General features: G+C 34.9%; 3 protein-coding genes across 4 annotated transcripts; 2 read left to right on the forward strand and 1 right to left on the reverse strand.

Annotated features, from left to right (window-relative positions):
• The first annotated feature begins 760 nt into the window (after positions 1 to 760).
• LOC110615277 (ferric reduction oxidase 2) lies at positions 761 to 4527 on the forward strand. Its single transcript, XM_021757080.2, has 8 exons — positions 761 to 1100; positions 1184 to 1286; positions 1350 to 1535; positions 1610 to 1844; positions 2596 to 2923; positions 3025 to 3268; positions 3347 to 4056; positions 4167 to 4527. The coding sequence occupies exons 1-8, from the start codon at positions 923 to 925 to the stop codon at positions 4304 to 4306; spliced, it is 2124 nt and encodes a 707-aa protein (XP_021612772.1). The 5' UTR covers positions 761 to 922; the 3' UTR covers positions 4307 to 4527.
• Positions 4528 to 4901: 374 nt separating this feature from the next.
• Positions 4902 to 16228, reverse strand: LOC110615267 (guanine nucleotide exchange factor subunit RIC1). 2 transcript variants are annotated; one of them, XM_021757063.2, is made up of 23 exons: positions 15769 to 16227; positions 15577 to 15684; positions 14906 to 15054; positions 14661 to 14742; positions 14124 to 14539; positions 13375 to 13807; positions 13065 to 13288; positions 11315 to 11510; positions 10999 to 11144; positions 10752 to 10926; positions 10560 to 10613; positions 9867 to 10046; positions 9188 to 9300; positions 8699 to 8881; positions 7966 to 8023; positions 7512 to 7571; positions 7372 to 7413; positions 7140 to 7267; positions 6917 to 7052; positions 6763 to 6840; positions 6215 to 6331; positions 5440 to 5502; positions 4902 to 5344 (listed from the first exon to the last, which is right to left on the reverse strand). In XM_021757063.2, exons 1-23 carry the CDS (start codon positions 15913 to 15915, stop codon positions 5261 to 5263), a joined length of 3372 nt encoding a protein of 1123 aa, XP_021612755.1. In that variant the 5' UTR covers positions 15916 to 16227; the 3' UTR covers positions 4902 to 5260. The 2 variants fall into 2 exon arrangements, 1 of the variants encoding a protein (XP_021612755.1); XR_002487933.2 differs by lacking the exons at positions 4902 to 5344; positions 5440 to 5502 and having other exon boundaries at positions 6255 to 6331; positions 7498 to 7571; positions 15769 to 16228.
• A 3742-nt stretch (positions 16229 to 19970) lies between these two features.
• On the forward strand, positions 19971 to 20774 carry LOC110622306 (brassinosteroid-responsive RING protein 1). The gene has a single exon (XM_021766775.2). It carries the CDS (start codon positions 20135 to 20137, stop codon positions 20645 to 20647), a length of 513 nt encoding a protein of 170 aa, XP_021622467.1. The 5' UTR covers positions 19971 to 20134; the 3' UTR covers positions 20648 to 20774.
• Positions 20775 to 22527: the final 1753 nt, after the last annotated feature.

A 22527-nucleotide genomic window follows, 5' to 3' on the forward strand; every position in this document is an offset into this window, starting at 1 on the left:
AGTATCACAAACGTCATCTCCCTTGACTCTTGCCATTTAACACATTATTCAACCCAACGTCACTTCCCTTCAAAACCGTAACGATTCCTTGAAGTCTATAATTGTAGGATATAATTTAGCTTCTGATGTCAAATTTTAAGTTTATATAATTCAAATACATGACCTGAGAAAATAATTCCAGTTTTGTGAGTGAGAGAGATAAGCAAAGCTATCATTCCATTATACGAATTTGAGTTGGGAAAGTCCGTAAAGGGAATTAAAGCACTCTCTATAAGAAGTTGTAACTTAAAATTAGAAAAAATGAATTATTATCATCCCATTTCACTCTTTTTTAAAAAGTATATTTTATTTTATATCACATTCGCGCATGTGATAATATCAGTATAAGAATTATCTCTATTAAAGTCAGGCTAGCTATTTGTGGGGTTGAGGATGAGGAGGGGGAAGACTGATCAGAGACATGAGCTCCTGGTTGTAAAGAAGCTTGTATTGCCAGGCTACGGATAAAGCCACTACTGATAGTAATATTGGTGGGGTATTATGATGCCCGCTAACACATGCAACCAAATAATTTTACTTTTGACTACAGGCTCCGATACTCTTTTTTTATTATGTCTACTTTACAACAGCCCAGCTTTTTTGTCTTCAGTAGTTTCTTTTATAAAGCAATAATATTAAAATTGTACAAATATTTGAATTTCAGTTGGAAAAAAAGAAAAATACACACCAGAGTATAAATTTACGAGTGGAGGAGCGAGCGACACTATGAGGCTACCATGAAAGTTTAACAACCAGCCAAAAACGAAATCGACATAACTTGCACACAAAGTCATAGGCGAGTGCCCACAATCCCCTTTTCCTTCTTCACTAAAGCTTTGCTTATTCCACAACTCCATTTTTCACACAAGAAAGAGAGAAAGTGATGGGTTCGCCTTCTCACAAACAAACTGATATGCTCCGAGCAGCCATGAGGCTGCTAATAATACTAATCTTGCTGGGTTATCTCATGTTGTGGTTTATGATGCCCACTAACACATACCGCCATATATGGCTTCGTCATGTCCGAAATAAGTTTAATTCTGCTTACTTTGGCTTACAAGGTTTGATTCCTGTGGTTAATTTCCTCCCTTTCCATTTCTGGAACTATATGGATGCAGCTTATGCATTTACGCAAATGTTTCAGGTGCAACTCTGGTGTTATACTCCTTCCCCATTCTTTTGATTGCTGTCTTGGGCTGTGTTTATCTCCATCTGGGGAAGAGATCGGATCAAAATGATTTCCAAAGGTAATTATATATATAAATCTTTTTTTCTTTTCGATTTACTCCTTAACTTTTCCATCTCCACAGTGATGGAAGAAAACGCAGCAAACTATCCAAATGGAAGAATCCGATGATAGTGAAAGGCCCTTTAGGAATCGTTTCTGGAATAGAGCTGGGCTTCTTGTTCATGTTCGTCGCGCTACTGATTTGGTCTCTATCAACTTATTTACACAACGGCTTTGCTACTATCACTCCAGAGGGAGGAGAGCAAGTGTAAGATCTCAGAATTATAGGCTAATAACCATATCAATATCTGCAAAATTTTTGAAAGTTTTGAACTATTGCAGATGGGAAGCTAAGTTAGACAATGCGTCCCTGAGACTAGGGTTGATTGGGAACATATGTCTGGCAGTTCTCTTCTTCCCGGTGACTCGTGGGTCATCGGTTCTGCCACTGTTTGGGCTCACCTCTGAGAGTAGCATTAAGCATCACATATGGGTTGGTCACATGGTGATGATGTTCTTCACTGCTCATGGAGTTGGGTACATCATCTATTGGGCTGCCACAAATCAGCTTTCCGAGGTAACTAACTAATTTCTAGCAATTCCTTCCATCTCATTTGTTATCTCCCACATCGATGGATATAATATATAAAGGAGATTTATATAAGTTTAATCTTCCAATAATTTTTAAGTTTTAATTAATTATTTTAGATATAGTGGAATATCATTAATAGTTCTATTTGATTAGATTAAATTAAAAAAATGAAATTTCTTTATTTAATAAAATTCCAGTGGAAGTATATGCTAATACTATTCTTAGAAATGAGGGGAAAATACGAATAATATGGACCACAATACAAAGAAACAAAAATAGAAAAACGGAGGAGTTTTGTATACTCAAGGAATCGAACGTAGTGATGAAAGCTGAAATACAGAACTTGGCAGCATCTGCCATCTATTCTATACAAATACAGTATTCTATCTTTAATAATTGGCCTTCTTTTTTAGTACATTTTCCTTGATTTTGTCTGTGGAAAGTAGGGGTTCGAAATATGGAGTTGCATGCTTTTTTGACCACCCATTTTCTTACCTCCATAAAATAAGACAGGCTGCAGTTGCACGGTGCACTCAATCAATTAACGATTAGGATCGATTTGGCAGAGAATATAGTGGGTGGGAGTAGGACCCACTTTAGAACATGTGGGTCAGAAAGTATGAAAAGGGTAGGACCTGAGCCTGACTTGACATCAATGGTTGTTTTTGGAGGCTAATGCGAATCTGGGTTTCAGGGTTTGGCCCTGTTTTTCAGTTAATGGACTCTTTCATTGCAGATACTGAAATGGGGTAAAGCTGAGATATCAAATGTGGCTGGGGAGCTATCTTTGTTGGCTGGGCTGGGCCTCTGGGCAACAACCTTATCTAGCATAAGGAGAAAAATGTTTGAGCTCTTCTTTTACACTCATCATCTCTATATTCTCTTCATGATTTTCTTTCTCCTGCATGTTCCCATCTCTTTCGCCTGTATTTCGCTCCCTGGATTTTATCTCTTCTTGGTCGACCGTTATCTGAGATTCTTACAATCTCGACAAAGAGTTCGTTCAGTTTCAGCCCGCATTTTGCCATGTGAAACTTTAGAAATCAACTTCTCTAAAACCCCAGGTGAAAGATTACACTCTACTTGAACTTTCTTACAAGTAATGATCATATATATCGATAACTGATATGTTTTTAACTTGCTTTGTAATTTTTTTTGCTACTAGGATTGAGTTATAATCCAACCAGCGTTCTGTTTGTAAATGTTCCAAGCATTTCTAAGCTGCAATGGCATCCATTCACCATCACTTCTAATAGCAACTTAGAATCTGAGATGTTAAGCGTTGTGCTTAAAAGTGAAGGAAGTTGGTCCAAGAAGCTATACCAGATGCTCTCATCACCTTCCTCAATTGACCGTCTTGAAGTCTCAGTTGAAGGACCTTATGGGCCTGCTTCAACTCAGTTTCTAAGGTTTGCACAATACAAGCCTTTGGATGTTCTTTTCTTGCTGGTGGAAGTTATGGTCTAAGAATGATATGTACATTTCAGGCATGACACTCTTGTGATGGTGAGTGGAGGCAGTGGAATTACTCCTTTCATATCTATAATTCGAGAACTCATATTTGCAGCCACGACATACAAATGCAAGACTCCACAAGTGATCCTAATTTGCGCATTCAAGAATTCTTCATACCTAACCATGTTACAACTCCTTCTTCCAATATGTGGTACCCCATCAGCAATTTCCAATCTTCAACTAAGAATTGAGGTTTATATTACGAGAGAGAAAGAACCCTCAATCAATAACTCGAAGCTCCTTCGAACTATATGGTTCAAACCCCACCCAACAGATGCACCTGTTTCAGCCATTTTAGGCCCCAGAAGCTGGCTCTGGCTTGGAGCCATAATATCATCTTCTTTTGTCATTTTCCTCATCATAATTGGCCTTATTACCCGATATTATATTTATCCTATAGATCACAACACCTGGAAAGTTTTCTCATACTCATTCCGATCTTTTCTGAATATGTTAGTAATATGCATATGCATAGCCATGACAGCGAGTGCAGCCGTTTTGCGGAACAAGAAACAAAACGAAAGGGAAGCGAATCAGATTCAGAACCTTGAAGGATGCACACCAACTAGATCATCACCAGAGTTACGGTTAGATGATGCTGAGAGAGAATTGGAAAGTCTACCTCATCAGTCTATTGTCCAGGATACTAACGTTCACTATGGTAGAAGACCTGATCTAAAGAGTAAGTTTGTAGTGATTCAGTGCCTGTTTTACTCGTAAAACTTTCGTTATATGCTTTGAAACTATTCACTAGCACTGTAGATGAATTCTTGTTTATTTTTTCGAGTGTAGGTATACTAGTTGATTGCAAAGGATCAAGTGTGGGGGTTCTTGTTTCTGGTCCCAAGAAGATGAGACATGAGATTGCAACAATTTGTTCGTCTGGACTGGCAAGTAATTTGCACTTTGAATTCATTAGCTTTAGCTGGTGATCTCATCCTTCTTCTTTTTTTATTTTTTATTTTTATGGTTTTGTAATTTGTATGCTACGCGTGAAAGTGCCATTGGCCGTACAACATCTAGCTATGTTGTTCATATGGAATTCTTATAGTTTACAGCAAATATCAAATTTGTATATGCGCGACGTCTTGAGGGCGTAGCCATTTTGGTTTTGCTCATTAATGACTAGCCGCAAATTCTTTTGTTGGAAACACATTAAAATGTCCCTACCCGCTGGCTTTGGCACACGTGCTTTTAATACTGTTTTAACGTCAAAAATTCGATCGGTCTACCAACTACAAATGAAATTACAGATCAAATCATTTAAACAGCACAACAGTTGGAAATACAAACACCTGTATGGGTAAGTGTATACGAGCATGACATTTCAATGGCTTTCTGCCTTACGAATGGAAGGATCTGTGAGTGAGGCAGTGGCTGTCAGAGCTTTGTCTTAGCATTCGTCTTCCTGCATCAATGGTTTAATTGCAGGAGACAATGAACCGAGATTCACTTCCCCCCTGTCCTCTGTCTACACGACTCGGATGAAATTATGATACATGGAAAATTAACTTGTAACAATAAATAGCCAAGTCGAAGTTGATCCAGTTAAATGAAGTCATTTAGACAAATTGCTTTATTTATATTTGTACAACAAAAAAAAGAGGAAAAGAAGAGAGGGAAGCTTTATACACAGATGAAACTGTAGGAATAATAACAAAATATAAAAAAAAACTATATATAGGAAAAAGAACTGCCCTAGAAGTTCAACCGCATTATCTACAAGAATGACTTTCTACATCATGCCTTACTGTTCTCTCGGTTGGACGTTTTGGAGCAACCCTGAATATGATTTGCCTGGGATGCACTGCCTGTGAGCTATATCTCTATTTTGATTGGCCTAATGCCGTTTCCAAATTACATAATGATGGTTGCCAAACTTCCCCTTACTTCTCCAAATTCAAATCAGATGTCAGCCTCTCCTCCAAGGTTTCAAGTAGATCTTGGTATTCAACAAATGCAGGGTGTGACTGAAGCACACGTCAAGAGATGTAGGGTGAGATTTGCACAAGAACAACACCGCAATTATTATCAATAACCAGTAGAAATTTTGAGAGATGCATACCTGAAGGGTAATGCTATAGGCCTTCCACAACCGCATGTCATGCTGGAAAAGATCGAAAAGAACCTGCACAAACATCACAAGAGAAGACATCGTTGAAAAACATTCATGTCCGAAAAAGGAGGGAGACCCAATTTAGTGCCATAAGGAGTCGCATTTTTTCCACCCAAAGAACTTGGATGCAATTCTATTGGCAACCATGACTTCTATCTATTACATGTAGAGATGCAAACAGCTATTCTAGATTTTTTTTTTTCCATGACGATTCTTATTATTAATATTATTAATAAATTCTTATTACACTTAATTATTACTATGCATTATTATTATTATTATATTTTTATATTATTAAATCAAAATTATACTAATTATACTAATATATACTAAAATAGGAACTTGCATAATAAAATTTTCAATTGGAACAAAACTTTAGATGGCAACCATTCTCGACAAAAGACCAAGCTCAACCCAATTATTCGTTAAAAATCATCTGATGCAGACCTAAAGAACGACTTTTTTTTTGGGTGCTTTTTCCTATAATGCACCTCTTATGAAAGCAGCCATTATTAATCCTATATTATGGGAAAAGGCATGAGAAACATTCCATTGCTACTAGAACTGGAGAAATTACATCTGTAGGATCTCGTTCCAATTCATCTTTGGAGAGAACATGATTTAACCTTGTGCCGAAGGAAAGATAAGCCAAACAAATACTATAACATGCTAACATTAAAAATGAGATTGGGTAACGCCGGTAGTTGAATTGTGCCAATCATACCTCAGATCGTCTTAAGAGAGTGGCTAGGACAACTATCCATTCCTTGAACTTGACAGAACACATATGAGCCAAAAGAAACTCAGCATCCAACCGACTCTGCAGTGTACCCATTTGGAGCTGGAAACACAAAAATAAATGTCCCATCAGAAAGAAAAATAAGATGATTAATTGACGGTAAACCTGACAAGAACTTGACCTTCAAGAGTTTTAAGGCCACATGGGGAATATAACAATACTATTACATATGCAAATTTAGTTTACATGGCTAATAGATGCCAAATGGTCACACCAGTAAAAAGATTTTGATTTAAAACATTCTGTTAAACACTCGGAACTGCTGCTCAAAGTAGGCAAGCAAATACTGCCAAATGGACTCTTGCAATTTTCTTGTTGGTAACAGACAAAATTCACTTCATCTTATGTCCTCCCTCTGTCACATGTTCTCCCTCAAAGAAAAGCAAGAAATATGAAATTATGATAAGCTGTCACCATGCAGCTTAAAACTATAAGGAAAGAATATTAAATACTGAAGAATGTGATGTCCATACCTTCTGCCCAATTAGTTCCAGCCCAGATGCAAAATTCTCCAAGCGTGCAGAACCGTATCTTTCTCGTTGAAGATATTCCTGTAAGTAATTATTAATCTTAAAACTACAATATTGCCAAATATAATTCCCAAAAAACACTTGAAGTTTCTCTTACCACTAAATCAAATTGAGTGCCTTTTACAAATGCAACAAGCTTGGAAAGTTCTTTCCCTGACATCAAATAGCTGGCATGGTTTTCTAAAATGTTCTTCACAGAAGCAACATGAGCACTTTGCTCTTTGAATGACGTGCTGCTCCAAAGAGAAAAACAAATTAGTTGGTATTGTGCCTCATGAGCTGCTGTTCCAAAGATTCGAAGAGTTTTAGAAAATATTAACCTCTTATCCAAGGATGTCTTCCTGTGACTAGAACGGAAGAGAAAATAACCCAAAAATCTAGGAGACAGTCTGTCAGAATCTGTTGACGTCTGCTCATACTCTTTTCCAGATCTCAACAAGAAACGCACCTAGGAACCACAAGATAACAGATGGACAAAAATATATATCATCCCATAACAGATTCGGATATGATTTGTTCAAGCACCACAATCACAGTCCAAGATATTTATACCAGCTCCCCAGCAAGTTCATACAGAGATTCATCCAGTGTTGCCTGCAAATGGTCATCAATTTTAGTAAGAATTTTGCCATGCACGAAGCCATAAAAATGGGAGAAAAACTAGTAGTAGCAACCTACTCGCAATTGTCTACCTGTAGTAAACGTAGAGCACAATATTGACTGACAGCAGGACCTTCAAGTTTAGCAATAACCTGTAAATATTGAAAAAGGAACAAGAAACTCCATTATAGTTTTGTCCACTATACATTTTGTTATGAATTTGTCGTGCATAAGAAGCAGAACACAGTTCTTGCATTTTATTCATAACGTTGCAAGAAAACTTAAGGTGTTTCTTTTTAACTAATACTTGTACCCTCCCAGCCACACAATGCATCACCAAATAAATTTATCACAAAATTGTTTAAATACTCCAGACATACAATTTAAAGCCAAGGATATTACTATCAGCTGCATAACCAAGAAACAAGACCGAGATTTATAAACAAAAATAATTATTAAAACAGGTGTAGAGTAACTAAAGAGACTAGTATCCAAACTATTCTAACGACCAAGAGCTGAACATAATTAATAGAGAAGCTAGTTTACCAGTATATAGCATGCTGCAGTTCGGTACCATCTTCGTTGGAAGCATTCCTCAAACAACCTTAAACATGGAAAAAAAGAGTAAAAAAAGTTAGATGCAAGTGATCTCTTTTCTTTTCTTTTTTCTTTTTATTTTTTCAGGAGGGTGGATGTGGGGCAAGAGCTCAAATATGAAGTCACCAAGATAAAATGAAATGAAATGCTTGCTCTATAAAAAGCTACACAAGGTTCATTTTACATCAGCAATATTTGTACAACTCCAGAAATTTTCATGTCAAAATAGAGTACAACATCTATCAAAATAATAACAATAGATTAGTGAAAATCATTGGATGCCAATCACAAGTACGTTCATAAATGCCAAACATGAATCCACATAGAGTTCAAATTCATCAACTGTATTGTGCACTAAGAGACTAGGAAATGACTTCTTTCTTTTTGCTGCCAAGGCACAAACTGCACGTTAAAAATGTTAAAACCTAGCTTGCAATAACCAGCCAGGGATACAGGCTACCTACAAGAAAGTACCACAACTCTGGAGAAGACAGAGGAGGAAAGAGTTTCAGGATTCATCTTCCTTCAAATATTGTTCCACAACTAACTAGAGGCTATGAGGTTTTATCCTCCTTACACAATTTTTCATTTAAACATCTTATAAAATAACCTTTGAAAACAACGCAAAGCTCAAAGATCATTTTCTTTTCATTTCTTTTAATGCCAAAGTGTAATAGCATACTCTGTTGATCTTCCAGCAGCTGAGAATAAATCTGCCCAGTGTCGACCATCAGTTTTTCGTGCAACACTCACAACTACATCAAGATACTCTGGGAAATTTCTGATCAAATCACAGGTCTTATCCAAAAGAGAGAAGTTGCCAGCAGATTTAGGGACTGATTTTTGGTTCTTGTTTGCATTCTGCCTGCAAGTGATATTCAACAAATTCAGAATGTAAATATTGAATTCAGACTGTTTATATCAACACAAATAATCAACTTTCAATTACTTATACATGGATAAGAGTTAAGGAGGCATCAGATAGGGCCCAAAGAGCCAACAGCTTTGCATATTAATAAAAGATCTTCAGCACAATTCTTTTCAGCTAGGGTCAACGAGTTCAAAGATAATTCACTGTGGCCATAGGTTCCCTAGGAAAGCTATTCTAAGCATAGATGTTCTAGTTCTAATGTATGGTAAATTTACACATCTCTACACTAAATATGTATACCTGGAAATTTCTGCATCAAATACAGTAAAAAGAAGCCATTCCAGACAATGAGAAAAATGAGGCTTCTGTGCTGATAACTGTGCCAACCTTAAAGCCTCCTCAATTTTGTCCCTCTAGCAAACAAGACACAGAATCAGAATCAGAATAAACAAAGGAGACCTTCGAGCTTGTAAAAGCATACACAGCAAATCAAACAGGGGAACTGGGTTGCTCTCATCGAAACAGCAGGACTACCATATAGAGAACCACCTGCTGACCACCATGCTGAATCAAAAAGAGGGGAAGGTTGAATATGTTCCTGGGCTATAATTTACCTTTTGGTCAAGCAATCAACTTTAAGCACTCGATGACTGATTTTCTACAAAGTAATAGGATGAAAACGGACCTTTCTTCCGATTTAAGTTCATGATTAGGCAGAAGGTCAGAGGTTGGGGACATTGCGGTGTAGTTTTCTTCTAAGTCTGTATTTCATACATATCCTCAAGCTATTAGGCTCAAGTTGAGAGCATTGGTCCAATTTTATTTGAGTAACACGCTCTACAGTTTTTTTTTTCTTCATCCTTATCCTCAAGCTCTCATACGCAAATACAAAACAGTTGACTAGAAACAAGAGGTAACCCTCTTCAAAATAATAAACCCCCAAACCCCAAAGAATATATATATAGAAAGAATGTAATACCTGAAGAAGGTGCCTGAGCAGGCAATGCAATATAGTTTGAGCTTGAGGAGATGGCTCAAAGCACGGAAACTCAGTGCATGTTGAAAATGACAGTCTCTGGGAGACACCAACAACAACACCAGCATTCGGAAGAAGCCCCAGAGGATACACTTCACGATCAAATTCCAGCTCTGGGTCCAACTAATATTTTGATCCTAAGTTAGTTGGCTAACACAAGATACAACAATCAAACAACAAGATGAAATAACTCAAATCCAACAGGTTTCCTGTGAAAATATAAAAATGCAAGATTCCTCCAGACTGCTTTTGAACAAAATATAGCTAATTCAAACATATTAAAGAGTTTAAAACCCATAGAAACAATAAGCTGAGAAAAGGATCCAACTTCATGAACAAAAGAAAACAACCACAACTTCAACTTCAAAGAGGAAACAATAAACAAAGTCCTTTAACCATCTCTAAAGGAATGCATGTTAGGCAAATCCAATGAAAATCACCTAACATGGTGCTGAAACGAAACCTAAAAAATCCCTTCATCTATTTAGTTTAGGTTTCAGAGAATCAGAGTATACAAAATACTATTAGCATTGTCTACTTAATAAACAAAAGATAAGCAAATATTCACAGGTCTATTCAGCATTATCTGCCAAATATCTAAAATGTGAGAGCTTCAACAGCTAATTACATACAAACCTGCAAAAAATCCTCCTGCTTAAAAGGATCAACACCTGGAGATGGATACCAAACCTGTAAAAATAAGCTTCCAACAAGTATCTTCATCAGACAAGTACAAATGGGTAATGACAGTAACTAGAAATGAGATTATATGAACTAACCATACCCACTAGAAATTCAAATAGACTAAAGAGCTTAACACTTGGTTACCTGCATCCCTCGGTGGCCATAATCCAACCAAGAAACTTCCTCGATTAGATTAGTCTTCTCATCAGATTGACCACAGGTAACCCAAAACAATTCAACAGAGTCAGTGAGCTCTCTTTCACGTCCATCATCCAAATCCAAAAGTGAAAGCTCCCCATTTGTCCTCAGTATCAAACATCTATCATGCGTGCAGCTATTTAGAGGTACGTCAAATGCAAAACATTATAATAGTCATTAAATACAAAAATACCTTGCAGGCTCTCTCATTAATAAATCTGAAGATGGTGAAATATGATTCTTTAAGGCACTTTCTCTTGGAATCTGATCAGGGATAAAACGCATTGCAGCAGGATGACTCTTCGCAGTCATGATTGAGAGTTCCCGTACTGTAGAAAGCTGTTTGTCATTTTATCACTTAAAATGTATGAAGAATAAAGTTTCATGAAAGCATTCTCATTAAGAAAGAAACTGAAACTTCAAGAGCCCACAACTAAAAAGAAAAGAAAATTTCTCCTCTGGTGATCACAATAAGCAGTTGACAAGGCAACTGGAAAATGTTCATTTACCTGCAAGTCTGGAGTGCTATGAGGTGTCAGTTCACCAAATAATTTCACATGGAATATGTGGACATCAAATGGGCGATAAGTAACGAGAATATGGTCTTGATAGACATCCATCACCATTGGCTTGGCAAGTAATGGCTTCCGACAAAGCAAGGAACTCTGATCAAGATGGTATCTTGGATAAAAAAGTAGTTCATAGCTGCATTAAATCAATATCTTCACATAAGAAATTATGAACCTGAAGAACAAAACAGGTAAAATTCCTAATTTAATACATGAACACATAAATGGAGAATCACTAATACATAGGAAAAGTGTTCAGGGACCAGAAAGGTTGGTATCAACTCTAATCTAGACATTTTGATGTATCCAATAGGACAAAAACGTGGCTCTTTGCCAACCACTTCTCAATTTGGAAACTTACAAAGAATTATGTGGAATCTTCAGCAGCCATAGATATAGTTAAAAGAAAAATTAAAATAGACAATAATGTGGGATTTTATTTCAAAAGTTATGGCACTTCAGAAAGCAAGTACAGAATGCTAATTTCTTCATACCATTTGAGGTGTTTCACTAGTAGTCCAGAATCAAGACTTCTAGATTTTTTATAGAAACACAGGAAAATTTTCTTTAAATTTTTAGTTATTCTTGGTACAATGTTCTTGTAATTTCTACTCGGCATCCCAAATCCAAGTACAATATGTCAAAAATCCATGAACACGCATACATAATCTAATTATTTTATGATTCTGATAATGGAAATATGTAACTGATTTCAGTTTGAAAGCGCAAATAGTAATGCGTGCTCCCTCTTTATTTCTTCATATAAATATATCCTTATTTTCAATCAAGGATATTTAATCCATTTGTGATTATAACATGTGGTGCAATTTTTCCTCCATAAAAAAGAATCACCATTCCTGATTTCCACCTATTAGCTATGAAGTTAAAAATCCTCTAACAAATATATACGATGGAAACAAGAAATTGAACTCAGTTTCAAAACATTCAGCAGCAGCAAGTGCTATCGCTTGGTCCTCCTCTTTCTTTCTTTTTCCATACTTTCACATAAAATCTATCCCTATTTAATATATGCACACCCATAACATACAATGCAATCTTTCCCCCCTAAAAACGAATCAAAGTCCAGATTTCCACATATTAGATATGAGGTGTTTTCTATTTCTAACTTAAACAGTTAAACCAATTTTAAATCTCACCAAATCTAATCAAAAGCATCAAACTATGGATCATAGAACACATCTCATGCAACTATTACTGTGATGTCACAAACCTTAAATGCCACACATTTCATTAGTTGATCATCAACATAGTTGCTGTGGGCCAACAGTAAATTTGAGAATTTAGGTTGGAACAGGTAGACATTGGGATTTAGGGTTTTTGGATTGGATTACAATATTTTATGGAGTGGTCTTAGCTCTTGTATATTCTGCATAAAATAATGAAAAAAATAACATTGAGGAAATTGTGAATCCATTGAGTTTCCTTTACTTGATCGAACAACTCAATTTCAGTTTGGAATTCAACAACTGAAAAATTGCCCTTTGATGTGAGCGTAGGACATTTAGGTTACAGAAATGTTTCTCTCAAAGGTGAATTTCAGGATCTAACAGATTAGTCAAATCTGTCCTCTGTATCTATAGATTCAAAAAGAACTCAAACTACTTCTATGCAAGTAAACCAACTTGGAATAATTAGTAAAATATGTACAAGCAGACTGATGATAACTCACGTGTTGGAAGAATCAATGTAGTTGCAGACAACCACAATCTTCCCCAGCCACAGCAAACCTTCGCACTGAATCTTTTGTTCCTGAGTAATATCTCCAAACACTCGCCACTTCTTCAACCGCATATCATATAAGATCAACCCATGAAGACCAGCAACTGCTAAGTACATCCCATCCTTGCTGGCTGCAACATGTTGAACTGGCCAATTTTGGGAGAGGTAAGAAACCTGGGTGACAATCATATCAGCCTCCCCAAAATGCAAAGATGATAAATGAGGATAGTAAGTTATTAAGGCAAAAGTTAGACACATACTGGAAGATTTAGATGTAAAATTTTAAGTTCATCAGTATCTTCAGACTGTACAACAAGCAACCGATCTTCGCCATAAATCACCTGACGGACATAAGTCATGCCAGATACTCCTCTGCTAAGACAGCATTTCCCAAAAGAAAATGCTAGAATTCTCTCCAAAGACCCTTCTTCAATTGCATAAAGCTTATATCCATATTCATCCCACTGCATCAGTGAGGTGCCACCAACCAATGGCTCATATTTACAATCTTGGTTTGGCTTAACCTTTGGAGAAGAAACAGAACTTAAACCAACTTGACGGATTGTTGACATCAAACGACAGCCAGAAACAGACCAAACTGTAAGTCCTCTTAACTTCCACCCAACAGCAAAAGCAGAATTATCCGGTGTCCACACAATACAACTGACAGAACCAGTGTCCTCCACTGAATATCTGCAAATTGTGTAGACCAAGACCTAAAACCTCTCAAACTTGATGAAATAAAATCCAAATTATATCATAGACGCATGTAGAAAACTAGAAAAGAAACGAACATCTAAAATAGAAGATACAGGAGTTTGGAAAACAACTTTAAGTAAAAAATAAAAGTGCACGTCTAAGAAACCTTTAGATTTTCAATAGGAGGAAGAAGGTATCCCCAAGTTCACCAGAACACAAAGTCTAAGCAACCAGTCAGAAAAAATTAAACTGAAAACCATTCATTTAGCCCATAACTTGTATAGCCTTACTAATAGCATGCAAAACTTACCCCCAGTCATATAAAGACACAGTACGGATGAGTGATGCAGATTCTGCTAGGTCATATAACTCAACAACTCCACTTCTAGTACCAACTGCCAGGATTTGTTGATCTGGAGCTACTGAAGCACAAACAGCATCACCAGAGCCCAACTTCTTTTCAGCTCTGATAGACTCAGCTTGCTTTAAACCTTTTTTGCTCATAGAGCATAACACTAGTTGGCCTTCAGAGTATAAAACAAATAGCAGCCTCATTGGCAAGCAAAACTCCAGCTGCATAATGGCATGCTTCTTCATTTCATAATGATTAGTCACAAGGACCCCTGGGGCCCCTCCAGAACCTAGTCCATTATCTAAAGACTGTGGGAACATAGAGACTTCACTGCTCTCATGTCGACAGGGATTAAGTTCAAAAGCCCCATTAAACTATAAAGAAATACAAGGAAAAATCAAAATATAAATTTCCTAAAGACCATGTTAAATGAGTTGGCACTAAAATTAATCTAAACATAAAGGAATGCAAGAAAACTTATCGTATTACTATTACCTCTCCCTTCCAAGAGATACTGTATAAGGACCCATTAGAAAGTCCCAGAAGCATATGTTTGCAATCACTCACAATATTGCTCCTGGCAAGAAAGATATCAAAAGACTATCAAGATCAGATGGCAAATACGTTATTACAAGAATTGCTTGCGATAGCCATCTCAGAAAACCCACGTCATGTGCCACAAATTTATAGACAATACAATGTAATTGGCAAATTGAAATGACTTAAGCAGTACTACTTACACTGTCAAGTTCTTTTCAGCGAAAGGTACTTGCTCACTGAGAAGAAGAGATATATTAGCAAGAAACAAACCAGATGGATGCTTCCCTCCAATCTGTATTCTTTTCTCAACGAATTGAACCTTGAATATGTGAAGAAAGAAGGACGACGTCTGCATACAGTACAAAAATTGGGAGAAAATATATGAGCACAATGTGATGCATTGGACTATTCTTTCAGAAAAAAATCGAACGTGAAGAAGATCAAAGCAAGAAATAAGAAACCACACATGCATTATTAGAGATCATGAATCTCTCTGGCCAACAAAAAGGAAAGAAAGAAAGAAAGAGAGAAAGAAGCTTCAGCTAGCTACAGCAAGACGTAGTTTCAAGCATGTTATGCAGTGAAGTTCAGCACATTTCCAACCTCAAATAAATGACGCCCTCAGAGTAAAGGCACACAAGTACATCCCCTATCTCTCTCAACACTCTGATACAAAAAGGCAGTTCAAATTCATTTTTAATAATGCCGAAGCATGCACCAGATTGATGAAATCTATCTGAAAGCGTATACGCTTTCTAAGCAATTAACGACTGAAAACAGAATATCCCGTCACAAAAATATCAAAAGAATCGCAACAAATCATCAAAAGCAACGCTCAAATGGAGAAATCAAACCAATCTAGACCACTTACAATAATGGCGATCAATTTGGCGTCAGGACTCCACACAGCCTGTAAATTTTCGCCTTCTCTCTCCACAGACTCCACATCTCTCTTGTACTTGCCCAACCTCACTTTATGCTGCATGATCCAGAATTCAGAAATTGGAAAACCTAATTGGCCAAACAATCACGCACATAGACATGAACCGCGATGTATAAATACCTGAGAGGAGCTCCAGAGCTCAAAGTGAGAAGGGGAGACGACGAGCAAGAGACGATTGATGACTTTCAGATAGACAATCTTCTGTGAAGAAGGGCAGAGTCCTGAATCCAGCGGGATAATCTGAGGCCATCCATATGCCATATACATCTTCACTTCCTCTCTTTGTCAAGACTACAAGTAAAATATTATTTTCTACTCTGAAATGGTTTTGTGCTGGTTAGAGAGCTGGTTCTAGAGATCTAGGAAATGGAGAGGATAGGGTTGAGGAAGAAGATCTGAAGCATTTCCAGGAAGAGTGAGGAACCAGAGCATTTCAGGTAGATCTCGCCAAGAATCTTGTCAATTTAACGCCCTTGTCGGTTGACACTCCCCTCGGTCTCGTTTGAGATCTGCCTCTCGCCTCGTTTCTCGTTGGCAACAACGACGTAGTACCAAAGGCACTGCGGTGAATAAAATTGGTACGGTGCGTTTTAAGGTGATGAGATTATTTATAACTCCCAAAACAAACGAACGACAGAAATGACGGGCCTGGGCCTGCTGGTCTCTTGATTATCAGACTTTGAGAGAGTTAAAACTCCAAAACCTCTCCCTCACCTATTTTAACTCTGTTTTTCTCTTTCTAAATTTGACCTTATTGTATATTTGTATTGCCCTCGATCCTCGTAATATGTGAGAGATTTTTTTTTAAGGGGATTCATTAATCATGAAAACAGTAAATAATTCTTGGCTAATCATTCTTTTAGCTACTCAAACTATATAAGTATTACCAGAACAACGGACATAAACTCAAGAAATACTAGGATAGATACATAACATATTAACTTGTGCTTAGTATCATGATTAATGATTGCTACTTTCTAATCAAGATATTTAATGAATTGAGTGGAAAATATTATTTAATATTCTGAGATCCAGATAACAGGATTTATAATAGTTGTGTAAACTTGGCTGGAGAGTAAAGTATTCCTCTCCTTTTATTCTTTCCCTTTTATCTGCTAATGATGTGTAATAGCTTTTCTGCTATAGTGTCACCTGTCTATGTCATGCTGATCCATACGTACGAAAGCGTCAGACGCTCTCTCCACGCCAGACGGCTATTTAATTCTTTTCGGCGTGCGTGGGAGTAGGGCTGCAAAATGACTGCGCTTATTGTCCCTTTCCACGTCACATCACCGGACTAAACGTGTCGTGAGTGGACTTGGATTAATGAGTGATTCGGTTTGCTTTGTGGGCCTGAATAAGAGCCGAAGGTGTTGGACCGGTCTGTCAGGGAGGCTTTATAAGTTTTGAGTCAGTACTTTTTTTGAAATTCAGCCTTATACTGAGTGGGTGAAACCCAGCGGTCATCATTATTAATAGAAAATCATTCTCTACAATTATCAATTGAATAGTCAATATAATATCTTGAGCCTCTGCAACCAATAGAGAAGAACACCATAACCATAATGAAGAAGTTATGCCATCCAACAAAAAAACCAACATTATTTCTAACCAAAATTTCCATCCCAATTTTAATAGAAATTTGATAAAAAATGCATCTACATTTAACTTAAAAAGCTATTTTGTAGGATAATATATGATTTGGATTGATGGATCTGGGGCAACATTGTGCTATAGGTTAAGCTTTTGCGGTTCATAGTTCATGGGTAGAGTTACCAGCTAATGCCTACAAGAAAAGATAAGATGATACGAATGATTAATAGAGCTTGTGGGTGTGCATGCATAAAGGGGAATGGCTAGTGAGGAGACAAAGATCATACATTTTCGGCTACTCTAATGGGTGCTTGAGTCCCCTTCACGTTTAGCTAAATGAGCATTACTACTAGGTCCATTGTCACCAATTTCTCAAAACACACAACAAAACCCACTTTCTTTCATATCAACTTTGTCTCCATATTAGTATTTTGCCTTATATACACAATCCACCTAACCTTTTATACTTGCTACTTCCTAACAGAACCTGCCATCCTGGAAATTGCAATATTAAGTCCTAGTTTTTTTAACTTTTAACCCAATTATTTCATTAATTTTGTATTCTGTGGACTTTCCATTTTCACATTGACATTGACAGCTTATATATAATTATTTATTTCACCTTTTTCTTGAACATCAAAAATTATATTTTAAAAAAATGGAAAACATATTAATTTTATAACAAAAACTGCTAATATTTATTGAAAAATGACACAACTATGGTTTATGAAAATTTGAAAGAAAATGCTAAATATAATTGCACACTTATAAGTGATATGTAGATTAATTATTCGCTAATATGGATTTTGCCATTGGCATATAATAGCTTTTTTGTTTTTCCTTAACTTGCATATAATAACTATAAATATATAAATATTTAATGACTCCTAGATATCGAGAGAGAGAGAGAAAGCTTTGTTATAGTATTGCTAGTAATGATAGCGATATAAAAGCATTTGGGCCAGGAATGTCTAAGCATACGCCAAAACTTGGCATTACACTCGGCTCTAAGTGCTAGGAATTTTTGTTCGCCATCAATTTAATGATTTTTTCTGAAGAACCCTTAAATATGGTCGCCTAATCCTGCCACGATGATGCGCTCGCTGGTTGCCATTAGTCGCGCCACCGACGATATATTTGTCCTGCCTGCGGCATCTTCTCTCCCACTCTGCCCCACTAAGGCCGCTCTCTAGCTTCATGGACCAATCCCCCCTTCTCCTCTTGCCATGGCTTGCCCCAATATGTTTAATAATATTAAATATTAAAGGAAATTGAAATTAAAATTGTGAAGGAGTAAATTGATTTCTTTATCGTCTTTGTAAATATAATTGATTAATGGACATTTTCTATATTTTATGCGTGTTGTATATAATTTTTTTATACTTCAAAAATTCGTTCATTTTTCTCTTTTACCTAAAACGAAATATTGAAATGGACTTGCTCCTTTGTTAGATTGAAAAAACATATAATTCACATTAAATTAAAAACTTTCTATAAAATATATTAACAGTTTAATTCAATAATAAATATATTTACTTTAATCTAAAAAATCTTATAAATTTTAAAAATTATAATAAATAGATAATCACTCCGCACTCACGGTCTTAACATTTTACTCTCTCAATTCTCAATTTCTATTTTAAAAATTAAAAATTTAGTCACTCCAATAACTCATATAAATATTGAGCATCATATTCCTTTTTAAGGCGTTAAATTCCTATATTAAAAGTATACTTTTAAAAGCTATCTATTTACTTTTATAATTTTTTTAAAAAATTAATAATAAATTAATTTATACATTAAAAGTATACTTTTAAAAGCTATCTATTTACTTTTATGATTTTTTTTTAAAAATTAATAATAAATTAATTCATACATAACTAATTAAGATACATTTACAATTTAATCTATATTATTTTATAAATTATAATAATTTATTCATTGTAATTTAAATACATAATAATTAAATTAATACACAATATAATAATTATGGCTTAACCATAATTTTCACGACAAAAAGTAATGTAAATCTTTGCTAAAAGAATTTATTGTTATTTTTAATTTTAAAAACATTTTATAATACACTCGACTATTCAAAAAATATTTTTTAAAAAAAATTATTTAAAAATATAATTAAATTAACATTGTAATCTTAATATAAATTAACATATTTATAAATACTCCGATATATATTTATAAAATTTAAATTGTTATTTAATTTTATCGTTAAATAATAATAATAATAATAATAATAATAATAATAATAATAATAATAATAATATATTGTATACATTTTTAAATTAGAAAACGTAGTGCATGTTTTTATAAATTTTTAAAATTTAAATTATTATTAATTTTTTCTAATAAAATTTAGACGTAAATATATGTTTTTTCAATATATCAAAAAACACAGGAAATAGTTAAAACAGAGGAGGTGATAGGCGTAGGTACAATGATTACGATGCTCCTATTTCCACACTCCTTCCTCAATGACAGCGCGTCACGTACGAAATTTCCTATCCGTGTAACGGTTTTTTCTATTTGCAAGTAAACCTTACGCAGCCTTACACAGTTCACGTTACCCAATACCTCGCATTACCTCTTCTCACCGACCAATCAAAACCAATGAAATAACATATGCTGCGGGACCCACCCATGGATCCCAAATATCGGAATCTCTGTTGGTTGACTATAAGAAGTCACAGGGGTAATTTTTATCGACACCGCTTCACTCGGCAGTGGTATAATACTTTAGACCCATCAGCTCGAAACTGAAGCAGCTGACGCAGAAGCTTCCTCTCTCCCTCGCTTAATTTCTCTATAAAAACCTCGAAGCCTCCTTTCTATCCATATATATTTCCCACGGAAATCTCTCTCTCTCTCTGTGAGCTAAATGGGATTTCCTGTTGGTTACGCAGAAGTTTTCTTGCCAAGGCTGTTCGTGCACGCGCTATCATTTCTGGGCTTTATTAGAAGCCTTATTATTTGCCTTTTTAACTATCTAGGTCTCTCAGATTTCCTTGAAACCGATAACATTTGGCCCGATAATCCGACCCAAACCCATAGCCACAAGCTAGTTCACGCCGTCTTGATCCGGGAAATTCTACCAGTAATCAAGTTCGATGACTTGATTGCTGGAGCCAGCCACAGTGAGCTGCCAGAGAGTTGTGCCGTTTGTTTGTACGAGTTTGAGGGAGATGCCGAGATCAGATGGTTAAAGAATTGCAAGCACATTTTCCACCGGGCATGTTTGGACCGTTGGATGGATCATGATGGGAACACGTGTCCGCTTTGTAGGACCTCATTCGTGCCTGATGAGATGCAGGAAGAGTTTAATAAACGGTTAGTGACAGCGTCTGGCGACGGCGATTTTTACAGTGAGTACAGTTCGGTTCCTGTTTTGTAGGGAGGCCACTTCATCCTGTTCTTATGAAATGTACATATACAACGAAATTTAAGCAATTTAGCAAAATAGAAATGTTTTTTTAATATATTTATTTATTTAAGACAAGTTTTTTTTTTATCTTTAAAAAGAGTCTCATAAATGTTGCTATGACTTATGCATGATTTGCTCTACTCTTTTACCAATTTTTTTTATATATAATTTTAGTTAAAATTTAAAACAGGCTTAATATTTAAAAAAAAAATTATTAAGATTCTTTTATTATATTTCATTGAGAGGCCATTCTGCTGGCAGCTCTCTTTTTTTTTTTTTCAATTAAAATAAATAAATAAAACAACGGTGTTTGTGTGTTTTTTTTTTCCTAACCGAGGGGATGAAGAGCAAAACTTTGACTGATTTATATATTTCAGTTATCTAATTGAACCAACATAAAAATTAAGTTTTTATAAAATTATGAATAAAATCAGGTTAAAATTAATTAATTAATTAATTAATTAATGGTAATAATTTTTTCTTGAAACTAATAAATCAAACTTCAATACATATTAAATAATTAAACTAATAAATACTTTATTTTTAAAAAGAAAATAATATATAATTTAAGATGAATGAAAAAAAAAAGCCCAAACAAATTTTTGTATACTGAAAAAGTATATTATGTGAAATTATAATAGGGTTATTATGATTTATTTAATTTTTTTTAAATCTCAATTTTGAGATATAAAATCAGTTTATTAACAAATATACTAAATGATGCTTTTAAAATTTATATACTAAATGCTGAAGGAAAGAGTCAGCCTTTTAGACAGAAAGGTAGGCTGCATGATAATATATATAAAACATGGTAATCTCAAAGTGAAAGAAATAAGATTCTCTAAACATGGCACAGCAGGTTTTGTCTCCTCAATCCTATCTGAAAACAAGTGCTCAACTTGACTTAATATGGTAACAAATTAGCACTTGCAATTAACAAATGCAATTTGCATTCTTTTTTTTAAAGTTTGCGATGACATTCTATATTACCAAATCAAGTAATTGAAAGGCTTTATAGAACATATAAGACTAAGAGTTTGTTTGTTTTGTAAGGAAACTTTTTGTAGTAATTTATTTTTCATTATTTATTTATAATAGTGAAAAATAAAAAAAAATTAATAAATTTATATATAAAATGGTGTTAATAAGATTTTAATCCTTTTTTTTTTCTTAAAAAATTATTTTTTATTATGAAAATGTTTTTGTGAGCAACTCCATGTGTTTGTCTCATGAGTTATACCTGGCCGTGGTTTGGAATCGGCCCACGACAATTTCAATTGGACAGATCATATATAAATCAGAAAGTAATGTATTAATTTGTTCACTTAAATTAAAAAATAAATGTATAATTTATGAATTTATTTATAAAAAATTAATAAGAACTTTGTCATTTATTAATTTAGTCATATTGTAATGTTTCATAATATGAAAATGTTGAAAATATTTTTAAAATTATGACGATTTAATATCATTAAAATTACAATTAACTAAGAATCAAAAGTAAGTTCTGGTCATTTTTGTAATAGGTTGATAAGCTTTTCGGAAGGAGTTATTTCTCTGCATGTGGCTGAAACCTTAGTCTTAAAAGAGGCATTAAGTTGGTTAAAATTAATGAGTTGGTTGAAACTATAGTCTTAAAAGAGGCATTAAGTTGGTTAAAACTAAAGTCCTAAAAGACTAGTCAGTAATGTTAATTTTGAAATTGATGCTAAGGTAATGATAGATGTTTTTGGGTTCAATGAGAATGAATAGTTTGAATTAAATAAGGTTATTTCTGATTGTAAATTTAAAAAAAAAAAGAATTTAATTGAATCTTATCATAGTTTTGAGAAAAATTAATATGACGGTTT

Source organism: Manihot esculenta, chromosome 1, assembly GCF_001659605.2.
Source record: "Manihot esculenta cultivar AM560-2 chromosome 1, M.esculenta_v8, whole genome shotgun sequence".
Taxonomy (NCBI): Eukaryota; Viridiplantae; Streptophyta; class Magnoliopsida; order Malpighiales; family Euphorbiaceae; genus Manihot; species Manihot esculenta.